The sequence below is a fragment of the Vitis riparia genome, chromosome 16 (genome assembly GCF_004353265.1).
Source record: "Vitis riparia cultivar Riparia Gloire de Montpellier isolate 1030 chromosome 16, EGFV_Vit.rip_1.0, whole genome shotgun sequence".
Lineage (NCBI taxonomy): Eukaryota > Viridiplantae > Streptophyta > Magnoliopsida > Vitales > Vitaceae > Vitis > Vitis riparia.
The window spans coordinates 19188997-19201406 of record NC_048446.1 but is presented as its reverse complement, the minus strand read 5'-3'; the positions used below and the strand labels follow the sequence as shown (position 1 = coordinate 19201406).

At 36.1% G+C, this 12410-nt stretch overlaps 1 protein-coding gene across 1 annotated transcript; it reads left to right on the top strand.

Moving 5' to 3' along the window:
- The first annotated feature begins 9073 nt into the window (after positions 1 to 9073).
- On the top strand, positions 9074 to 11973 carry LOC117933568 (receptor-like protein EIX2). The gene has a single exon (XM_034854991.1). The coding sequence runs from the start codon at positions 9075 to 9077 to the stop codon at positions 11925 to 11927; it is 2853 nt and encodes a 950-aa protein (XP_034710882.1). The 5' UTR covers position 9074; the 3' UTR covers positions 11928 to 11973.
- The last annotated feature ends 437 nt before the right edge of the window (positions 11974 to 12410 follow it).

Below are 12410 nucleotides of genomic sequence, written 5' to 3'. Positions count from 1 at the left end.
ACTCATTCCTTGTGCACTTCATTTTAAACACTCTTCCACAACAATATGGACCCTTCAAAATCTCCTACAACACACACAAAGATAAGTGGTCAATTAATGAGCTTCTGACCATGTGTGTTCAAGAGGAGGGAAGGTTGAAAATGGAATTGGGTGAGGGTGCATTAATGGCAATGGAAGAAAATGATCAAAATCAGGCCAAAAAGAAAGGGAAAGGTGGAATACTGCCCCAAAGTGGAATCAAGAAGGTCAATAGGTGATTCTTCTGCAAGAAGAAGGGGCACATGAAAAAAGGTTGCACCAACTTCTAGAAATGGCTTGAGAAGAAAGGTAAACCAATCTCATTTGTTTGTTATGAATCTAATATGGTTGATGTTATTTATAACACATGGTGGACTAATTCTGGTTCTACAATCCATGTTTCGAATACCTTGCAGGGTATGCGAAACCTAAGGAAGCCAATGCCAAGTGAGCAATGCTTTTATTCAGGAAACAAGATGCGTTCACATGTGGAGGTTGTTGGAACATGCAGTTTAGTTTTAAGTAGTGGTTTTAATTTAAATTTAGAAAAGACAATTTATGTTCCAAGTTTCTCTAGGAATTTGATTTCAATTTCAAGAATTGTACATTTGGTTTATTCCTTTAGTTTTTATGAGACATCTTTCAATTTGTTTTATAAATCTAATCTTGTTGGAAATGGTACATTGTCTAATGGTCTTTTCTCTATTAATTTGCAAAACGATACCACTAATAACATTATGGATGTTCACATTGGTACAAAATGATGTGTTATGAATGAAGATTCCTCTATGTTGTGGCATCGGAGATTGGGACATATCTCTATTCAGAGAATTAAGAAATTAGTAAATGATGGAGTACTTAGTACTTTAGATTTTACTGATTTTCACACTTGTGTGGACTGCATTAAGGGAAAGCAGACCAACAACTCTAAGAAGGGTGCCAAGAGGAGCACAGACATATTAGAGATCATACATTCAGATATTTGTTGTCTAGACATGGACGCGTATGGTCTGAAATACTTCATCTCCTTCATAGACGATTACTCACGATACATGTATATCTACTTGCTTCATAACAAGAATGAAGCATTGGGTGCCTTTAAGTTTTTTAGGCTGAAGTAGATAAACAATGCCGAAAGCAAATAAAGATTGTGAGAACAGATAGAGGTGGAGAATATTATGGTAGATACACTGAGGATGGACAAATACCTGGTCCTTTTGCAAAGTTTCTTCAAGAGCATGGGATAGTTGCTCAATACACCATGCCTGGTTCCCCGGACCAGAATGGTGTGGCTGAAATAAGAAATCGAACATTAATGGACATGGTTAGGAGTATGCGTAGCAACTCCAAGCTTCCTGAATCCTTGTGGACTGAAGCTCTTAAAACGGCAGTGTATATATTGAACCAAGTTCCAACAAAGGTTGTCCCCAAGACACCATTTGAATTATGGAAAGGTTGGAAACCGAGTTTGCGACATATACGCGTTTGGGGATGCCCATCTGAAGTAAGAGTTTACAACCCACAAGAGAAAAAACTAGACCCAAGGACCATTAATGCGTATTTCATTGGATATGTTGAAAGGTCTAAAGGGTATAGATTCTACTGTCCATCTCACAGCACTAGAATTGTGGAGTCAAGAAATGCTAAGTTTCTTGAGAATGACTTGATTAATGGGAGTGATCGATTTCAGAACATTGTTTCTGAAAAAGATCATATTGATGCTCAACCATCCACTTCAAGTGATAGATTGATTGTCATTCACAACGTCCCTCAAGTTCAAACGGGATATAGACAACCAATCATTGAAGTTCCACAAATTGCTAATGACAATCTAGTAGATCAAGTTGTTCAAGATTCGCTGGAAATTGTTGAACCCATTGAGCAACATGATCCTCAAGAAAAATTAATTCAACATTAAGGAGATCTACAAGAGTGAGAAAACTAGCAATACCTAGTGATTATGTTGTGTATCTGCAAGAATTGGACTATGACATTGGAGCCGAAAATGATCCTGAAACGTTTTCACAATCCATAAGTTGCAAAGAGTCTAATTTATGGTATGATGCTATGAAAAATGAGATGAATTCAATGGCATCTAATGGAATCTGGAATTTTGTTGAGTTGCCTGATGGTGCAAAACCCATTGGATGTAAATGGGTCTTCAAGACAAAGAAAGATTCATTGGGCAACATTGAAAGATATAAAGCAAGACTCATTGCTAAAGGATTCACTCAAAAGAAAGGAATTGACTACCAGGAGACTTTTTCTCTTGTATTTAAGAAAGATTCTCTTCGTGTCATTTTGACATTAGTTGCACATTTTGAATTTGAGTTGCAACAAATGGATGTGAAAACGGCATTTCTCAATGGAAATCTATGGAAAGAGGTTTACATGAAACAACCAGAAGGATTTTCCTCTAGTGGTGGTGAGCATTTGGTATGCAAGCTTAAGAAATCCATATATGGATTGAAACAAGCATCCCGTCAGTGGCATTTAAAGTTTTATGATGTTATCTCTTCATTTGGTTTCGTGGAGAACATTATGGATCAATGTATATATCAAAAAGTCAGTGGGAGTAAGATTTGTTTCCTTGTTTTGTATGTGGATGACATTTTACTTGCAACCAATGATAAGGGTTTGCTACATGAGGTGAAACAGTTTCTATCTAAAAACTTTGACATGAAGGATATGGGTGATGCGACTTAAGTCATTGGCGTTAAGATACATAGAGATAGATTTCGAGGCCATTTAGGTCTGTCTCAAGAGACCTATTTCAACAAGGTTTTAGAAAGATTTCGGATGAAAGATTGTTCACTAAGTATAGATCCCATTGTGAAGGGTTATAAGTTTAATTTGGACCAGTGCCCGAAGAATGATCTTGAGCGAAAACAAATGAAGAACATTCCTTATGCTTCTACTGTTGGAAGCTTGATGTATGTTCAGGTCTGCACAAGACCTGACATTGCATTTGTTGTTGGGATGTTAAGGAGATATCAGAGTAATCCAGGTATAGACCACTGGAAAGCTGCAAAGAAGGTGATGAGGTATCTTCAGGGGACCAAAGACTACATGCTTATGTATAAACGAATTTATAATTTGGAAGTGATTGGCTACTCTGATTCGGACTACGCTGGCTGCATTGATTCGCAAAAATCAACTTTAGGATGTGTCTTTATGCTAGCCGGTGGAGCTATTTCTTAGAGAAGCGCAAAGCAAACTTTGATTGCAACTTCCACTATGGAGGCTAAGTTCGTGCCTTGTTTTGAGGCTACCTCGCATGGTGTATGGTTAAAGAGTTTCATTTTTGGGCTTAGAGTTGTGGATTCAATTTCTAGGTCATTGAAGATATATTATGACAATTCAGTTGCAGTTTTTATGGCTAAGAACAACAAAAGTAGCAGTCGAAACAAGCACATCGACATCAAGTATTTAGGCCTAAGAGAACGTGTTAAAGAGAAAACAGTGGTTATTGAACACATTAGCACTGAATTGATGATTGCAAATCCTTTTACTAAAGGCATGCCACCGTTGAAATTTAAGGATCATGTAGATAGATAGGGACTTGGTTCCTTTGTGTGATTTTTGTTGTAAGAATGAATGTTATTTTCAATGAAACTCTATTTGTGATGTTTTCTGATATTTGATTTTCTTTGTATACACTTTTATTCATTTATTGAGAAATATCATTAATGTTTAAACCTAGAATAAACATAGGGTTTATTCATTAAGCCATATGGGCTAGTGTTTAAGAGACATGATGCATTGTGATACATGGAAGATAATACTCGATTTTAGAGGACCTATCGCCATGATTCATGTGTTTTGTTTCTTGCTATGATGAATGATGGAATATATGGACCAAGTGGGAGAATGTTGGGATTTTATTTCTCCTGTATCTTCGATAATAAACCGAAGACGTGATTCGGAATGTGGTCCACATCATTCCATCAATTTAAGAACGAGGATTCATGCTCAGAATCACGTTTGCATCACTACCCCATGTTCTGTGCACGCTCCAAGCAGACTCGGTGATGGAGAGAGTCTCTAAAACGAGGCAAAACACTAATGGGTAAGGTTCCCTAAGCCTGCAATCTCTTTCAATTTTTCAAAACATCATCTAAGTAGAGGTTGTGAAGGTTTAGAAGCACCTGAAACCCGAAAATAGCAAAACACATTTTAACCTGTAGAATGGCAATGGCGGGAGGTACATTTTCCGATCTATCTATAATTCCGTTTATGATCTAATTGTTATTTAATGGTTTTTATAGCATGTTTAGATTTTTTATTATTGTCCAGCAATTACCACCTTTTCCTTTTGACTCAAACCACCCACTCACACACTCTTCCAACATGGACGACTTATGAGAATATGAGGACTTTATGGGATCAATTTCTAGTCTTATCCGCCACCACCACCACATTTTTCTAATGCAAAAGCTTTGATTTACAATGATGTAAGAAGGGAAGTTTGGTAGAAATGTGTATGAAGATAAATATTTTAGAGTAAATTAGGGAGTCTATGAATGCTTTTGTGATCACTAACATAAAGACGTTGAAACCGCATTGTTGCATTTTTCTTTTTGTTATTTTAATATTAGTGGGAAAAACACAATGATTATAGGTATGCCCTAATTTTCATAGTGTACTATGCCTATATTCCCAAACATAATGGTTATAGGTATGTCCTAATTTCAAAGTAGTGGACCATGCCTATATTCCCCTTTTGCAATCTTGTTGGTTTGGAATAAAGTAGGATAGCAAAAGTGCAGAGGAAAATGATTGGATATCGTCAACCATGGAATTTGGAAAAGAAGTGTGGAATAATTAATAGTAAGAACAAGGCTGATGCTGCCATAAAGAAGAGGAAATGATCATTTCCCACCATTTGGATCTTCTAAAATTTTAGGAAAGATAATAAATATATATTCAAACTTAGTAAATTATTTCCATGTAACTCCCAATTTTTATTTTTTTTTTCCTCTCTAATATAAAGACCGAAGAATTTAAAACTATTTACATTTCTTGGGCCAAAGTAGTTGATTGTGCAATTTATTTCTCGAATCATTCAACTAATCTAAGTATATGGAATAAAATACTACAACAAGCTTGAAATGAAAAAAGGTCAAATAAGAAGGGATCATAGTTAGATAATAAGAGTGAAAAATATATTTTAATTGATTATAATTCAAGCACCAAAGACTACAAGTTATACAATCCAAATAATGGAAAGATCATTATTAGTAGAAATGCTAAATATAATGAAGAAATGTGGGATTCGAGTGCTCAAGAAAGCAACTATGATACTCCTCCCCTAGTGCAAAAGATGTCGAGTTAGAATGCTTATAAGATATAACATATGAAGTAAGGATAAATAAAAATTGAAATTAGAATATTATTAAATAAATAATAAATTCCAAATTTGTTATACCATGTTATACTTTTAAAGGCTTTATCTTAATATTAACCATGTTTGATGAGTTCAAAAAAGTAATGGCTTAAGAGTTTGAGATGATCACCATAGAAGTGAAATAAACCAAAAATAATATTTTTATTTCTAAAGATGGCCATGCAAAAGAAATTATCAAGAAGATTGGCATGAATATGTGTAATCCAGTAACACACCAATTGAATGTGGAGTTAAATCGTCAAGATATGAAGAAAGAGAAAATGTGAATCCAACATAATACAAAAGTTTAGTTGGAAGTCTACAGCATTTAACTTGCACAAGATTAGACATTTTTTTTTTGAGTTAGACATATTAGTCATTTTATGGAAGCACCAACGATGACTCACGAGAAAACTACCAAGTGAATTCTTCACTGTATCAAAGGTACACTTGATTATGATTTATATTATTCACCTTCTCACAATTTTAAACTTGTTGGATATAGTGATAGTGATTGGGGTGAAGACATCAAATTTTGAAAGAGTACTACTAGCTTTACTTTTTCATGGGAGATGACGCATTTATTTGGTCCTTAAAGAAGCAACCTATTGTGGCACTTTAAACTTGTGAAATGGAATTTGCTTTGGCAACATCATGTGTATGTCATGCAATTTGGCTCAAAAATTTGTTGAAGGAGCTTAATTTTCCACAAAAAGAACCAACAAAAATCTATGTGGACAACAAATCAATTATTGCATTATTAAAAAATTCAATTTCCCATAATTGAAGCAAGCATATCGATAGAAGATATCATTTTATTAGAGAGTGTATTATGAAGAAGGAAGAGCAATTAAAATTTGTAAAATTTCAAGGTCAAATTGTAGATATTTTTACCAAATGTATCAACTTTGAAGATTTTAGAAGGTTAAGGATGCTTATTGGAGTCACAAATCAAGTTTAAAGGGGCATATTAGAAAGTTAACCTTAAATTAGGAACTTTCTAAATATTAGAATTAGATTTGGTTTCTAAAAATCAAAGAGAATATTTTTTTTAAGTGGTAATTTTAGTTTATATTGTTTAGCAATCAAGTCCTAGAAAGTTTATATATTTTATTATTATGAGTTTTTATTTAGTTAAGAGAAGTGTTTGGTATCTATAAATAAGAGATTATATAATACTTGAATAAAAGTGAGAATGGTGGAATTCAATTAGGTTCTATGCCTTGTTTGGTAATTATTTTTTAAAAAAGTTTTTTATTCCCCATAACAAAAAAAGAAAAAAAAACACTTTTAGTAACCAAAAAATCATAAACAATTTTGTGTTCTTAAAAACATAAACAAGGTGTTTTTAGATTACATCCTTTTATATTTTTTTTCAATTGTTTTCTCATCTTCTAAGAGCTATTTTAAAATATAATTATATAAATATAAAAAATAATTAAAAATAAAACACTACATATAAAAATTATTTTTAAAATATATTTAAATATATAAAAAATAAGTCAAGAACATTTTAGATTTTACATAGATTTTTGTTCAACAAAACATTATATAACAATTTTTAAAAACCCGGGAAACTTAAGAACTATTTTCAAAAACACTTTTCAAGCAAAGCCTTGATTCTCCCAAATTTTTATCTTTTATAATTGTTTGTATTTCTTTTCAATCCTATTACTCCAACAAGATTCATCTTTAATTTCTTCCTTTCATAGAAAATTTTGTCATCACTTTCATTACTTGCAACTCAAGCACGGCAAGAGAGTTGAGTCATCCTCTAGGGCAATAATACAATTTGGAAAAAAAAAAAAAAAAAAAAAGATATTATTGCTCAACAAGTTGGAGAAAATGGGACAAAGCTATAATGTTTGGGTCATGCTTGTACCCCCACAAACAATTCATGATATTTTTAAAATTTTCCCACAAAGAAAGCACATTATAGGTATAGCATCAATGATACGTTAAATATAGACATGGTGCTTGTACCACTATTTTAACATTGAATTTTGCTTTAATATGAAAAATGGACAGCTCCTTTTATGATAGATTCCTTTCTTATTTTAGTTGTTGTTGTTCTTATATTTAATGGAGTTTTCTTTTGTTCAAACGAGGAAAAATCCAAGATCCACAGTTAAAAGTATCTGAGTTTGACTTGGGAGGTAGGTGAGTCCAGCATTTCCAAGCTATTTCCACTATGATAATGAAATTCACTACCTCACTGTGGCTTCATATTAGTTTCAACTGCTCACATATTCATTCCTATCATCTTGACTCCATTAGTCTTTCATTCACCATTTATTATCTATTTGTGGCTTCAACTTGGACTCGTCTTTTTTTCAGGAAATTGCTGCTTGCTGCCCAAGTACTGTGTAACCTCACTGCAATTTACTCCATTCAGTTTCCACGAAGTTGATTACCATGGTTTGTGGTAGCATCTCTCGAATAGGATTTGGAATCCTTCAAACTCCAAACCTTTGCAATTTGTATCATCATTTCATCACCCAAAGGTCTCATTCTAAACGTTGGCTTGTCAAAGATGAAATCCTAATGCCAGATTAAAGGGTTATAACAATGGCAAGAACTCTGAAAGTTTCTTTAAGACCATCTATGATTAATAATTAACAAAGTCATGTATGCCAATTACCTTGAAGACACAAATGGTTGCAAATTTCCTGCATGGAAATGAAGATGAAAATACATCTATAAAATGCAAGCAAGTTTTAATGGTTGCAGCAATCTTCTTTTTGCTGCTAATGGCTATACTCATCACTGTAGCCAATAGCTTCTTTTATTTATTGAGAAAAAATGATGATCCTATAACTTCTTTCCTTGTTTCTTTCTTCCTTGATGAAACCGGCCTGTCCTTTTTATTTTCTTTGATTTAAAATTTTTATTTTCTTTCCTAGCCTTTACTCGATTTTCTTGGCAATTACCAAAAGGGGGTGTACGTAGCTCAGCCCCTTTTTTAATAGATTCCTTTCTATTGTAATCGTTGCTGTTCTTATATTTAATGGAGTTTTCCTTTGTTCAAACAAGGAAAAATCCAAGATCCACAGTTGAAGTATCTTCAGAGGTAGGTGAGTTCAGCATTTTCAAACTACTTCCAAAGTGACAATGAAATTCACTACCCCATACCCCATCTGCTCACATATTCAATCTTATCAGGTTGACTCCATTCTCTAGTCTTTCATTCACCATTTATTATCTATCTGTGGCTTCAACTTGGACTTGTCTTTTTTCATGAAGTTGCTGCCCAAGTACTTTGTAACCTCACCGCAAATTACTCCATTCAGTTTCCACGAAGTTGATTACCATGGTTTGTAGTTGCAGCTTTTATTTATACCTTAGTTCAAACCTTGGCAATTTGTATAATCATTTTACCACCCAAAGGTCTTCTTCTGAACGTTTGCTTGTCGAAGACGAAATGCTAAGGCCAGATTAAAGAATTATGACAACGGAAAGAACGCTGAAAGTTTCTTCAAGACCACCTATGAATCCTATGATTAACAATTACCGAAGACTTTGATCCATAAAATTCACATTAAGGTCAGGCTTATAACAGATTTCTTTATTCCTGGTATCATTATAAGTATGTAGCCTAAGCCCTTGCTTCTTACTACAATTCACCTTTGGAAAATTTCCTTCTCAATTCATCTGTTGCAGAACTAGTTCTATGGATAGGAAAAGTATTAGAGATGTGGTGGTTCTGTGGTTTTGGTTTCTGTCCTTAGCAACTACCACCATCCAGTTTAGTTTGAGTGAGGGAACTTCAGATGTCATCTGCAGTGCAAGAGAAAGAAGAGCACTCCACAGATTCAAACAAGGCCTTGTGGATCAGGGAAACTACCTCTCGTCTTGGACCGGTGAAGCCTGCTGTTCATGGAAAGGCATTGGCTGTGACAACATAACTAGGCATGTTGTCAAGATCAACCTCAGTCGCAATCCAATGGACGGAGCTTCCTTGGGTGGGGAAATCAGTACTTTGTTGGACCTGAAGCATCTTCAGTACCTGGACCTCAGCTGGAACAGCTTCGAAGGACTTCAGATTCCAGAATTCCTTGGTTCCCTGACAGGTTTAAGGTATCTTAATCTCTCCAATGCAGGTTTTACCGGTGATGTTCCTCGTCAACTTGGAAACCTATTGAGCTTGCAGTATCTTGATATTGGAGGTAATTCTCTGAATATTGAGAATCTTGACTGGATTTCTCCTCTTTCCGTCCTAGAAGTTCTTGACATGAGCTGGGTGGACCTAAGCAAAGCGTCTAATTGGCTACAAGGGATGAATATGCTCCATTCTTTGTCAGTTCTAATCTTGTCTGATTGTGGGCTCAGTAGCATCAATCCTCTTCCAGCCGTGAATTTTTCGTCTCTCACTGTCCTTGACCTCTCAGAGAATCAATTTGTTTCTCCAACATTGGACTGGTTCTCTAGCCTTGGATCACTTGTTTCACTTGATCTAAGTTCCAATTACTTTCATGGACCAATTCCAACTTCTCTTTGCAATTTAACTGCTCTAAGATCCCTTCATCTTTTCAATAACAGCTTCACTTCTACTATACCTGATTGCTTGAGTCACCTAACTAGCCTTGAAAGTATCGACTTTTCAAACAACAATTTTCATGGAATCCTTCCAGTTTCCATCGGAAACCTTACTTCAATTGTAGCTCTAGACCTGTCGAACAATGCCTTTGAAGGGGAAATCCCAAGATCCTTGGGAGAACTTTGCAATCTACAAAGGCTAGATTTGTCATCCAATAAACTTGTCAAAGGTTTAGAGTTTCTAGACCTTGGAGCAGACGAACTTTCAGTTCATTTTTTGAAATGCTTATCAGTTCTTTCTGTTGGGAATAGTTCATCTTCTGGACCAACTTCAGTATCTGCAAGAGGCTTGTCATCCTTGAGTTACTTAGATATTTCCGGGAATTCTCTGAACGGTGTGGTGTCTGAAAAGCACTTCGCTAATTTGACAAGGTTGAAATATTTATATGCATCTTCAAAGTCAAAGTCGTTTACATTGCAAGTGGGTTCTGACTGGAATCCTCCATTCCAACTGGAAATTTTGGAAATGAGATATTGGCAGTTGGGGCCTCTATTTCCTGCATGGCTGCAAACACAAAAGGATTTGATGGGTCTAGACATATCCAGAGCAGGAATCAAAGATGCCATCCCATCTTGGTTCTGGAGTCTCAATCTTGACTACATAAATGTAGCCTACAACCGGATGTATGGCACTGTTCCAAGCTTACCAGCTGCATATCAGATCCATCTTGGTTCAAACAAATTCACTGGCCCACTGCCTCGTATCTCTTCCAAGACATTTTCATTAGATCTTTCCCATAACTCCTTTAATGGATCCCTTTCACCCATCTTGTGTCAGCAGAACAATGAAGAGAACACTTTGAGCTCTTTAGACCTCTCCGGAAACATTCTATCAGGAGAACTTCCTGACTGTTGGGCGTCCTGGACACTGCTTACGGTGTTGAGATTACGGAATAATAATCTGACTGGACATCTACCGAGCTCGATGGGTTCCCTACTTTGGCTAAGATCATTGCACATGCCCAACAACAGTCTCTCTGGTACTTTACCGCCTTCCATGCAAGGTTGCGAAAGTTTGACAGTTGTAGACCTCAGTGAGAATGAATTCTCTGGAAGCATACCGATGTGGGTGGGGAAGAATCTGTCCAGTCTTATGGTTCTTGCCCTGCGATCAAATAAATTTACTGGGAGTATTCCTATGGAATTCTGTCTCCTCAAGTCGCTTCAAGTCTTAGACCTTGCAAACAACAGCCTTTCAGGGACCATTCCAGGATGTTTTGGCAATTTCAGTGTCATGGCCAGCCAAGTGCAACCAAGGGGGCCATTTCTTTCTTACAATAATTCTGCGATAGGGTTCACGGACACAGCATCACTGGTTGTAAAGAGAACAGAATATGAGTACAGTGGCTCCCTTCCCCTTCTAACTGGAATAGACCTCTCATGCAACAACTTAACGGGTGAGATACCGAAAGAACTGACCAGTCTCCAAGGTTTGATGTTCTTGAACCTGTCTGTAAATCATCTTGAAGGACAGCTTCCTATGGAGATCGGCGCCATGACATCGTTGGAGTCCCTTGATCTCTCTAGGAACAAACTTTCGGGTGTTATTCCACAAAGCCTTGCAGGCATATCATTCTTGAGCTATTTAAATGTGTCGTACAACAACTTCTCAGGCAGAATTCCATCAGGCACTCAAATCCAAAGCTTTAATGTGAGCTGTTTTATTGGTAATCTTGAGCTCTGTGGGCCCCCTCTTACAGAAACTTGTGTTGGAGATGATCTCCCAAAGGTTCCAATACCAGGGCCTGCTGATGAAGAGGACGATGATGATTGGATCGAAATGAAGTGGTTCTATATGAGCATGCCACTGGGATTTGTGATTGGGTTTTGGGCTGTTTTGGGTCCATTGGCAATCAAAAAGGCATGGAGGGTTACCTATTTCCAATTCTTGGATAGCATGAGATGCAAACTGTTTGGCTGTTGGTAATTTCAACGGAATTCTGAAGAATAATTTAGAGCTTGTTTGGCCCTGATTCTCACACTTTCTGATTAAAAATATACTTGACGTTGGAAAGATTAGAAACATTTTAACTATCAAGTGATTTCTTATTGTATTGAGAGCAGTATTTGTGTTTCTTGAATGCAAATTCAAGTATCTTTTTGGCTGTAGAATTCATCACACACGCCTAACCATTCATTGAATTTTCATTTGTGCTCCTTCTGTTTGCCGAGAAACCCTAGTCTAATTGGACCAAGAGTGCTGGGAAAGTGGGTTGTCTACAGTAACTTAAGAGGAAAGTCCAGATCAACCCGTGGTGCCACTCCAAAGTTTTACCAATAAGAGAAGAGCAGGAGGGTCAAGGGAATTAAGAACGAAGTGTGTCAGGCAAGTGGTGGGTAGAGGGGAGGAACAATCATCTTGCCCTTGGATTCATTGACGCATGTAAAGAATTGAGATGATCATGTGTTG

What these genes read in the sequence shown, in the direction of transcription:
- LOC117933568 (XM_034854991.1), top strand. Translation starts at nt 9,075, where the DNA reads ATGGATAGGAAAAGTATTAGAGATGTGGTGGTTCTGTGGTTTTGGTTT.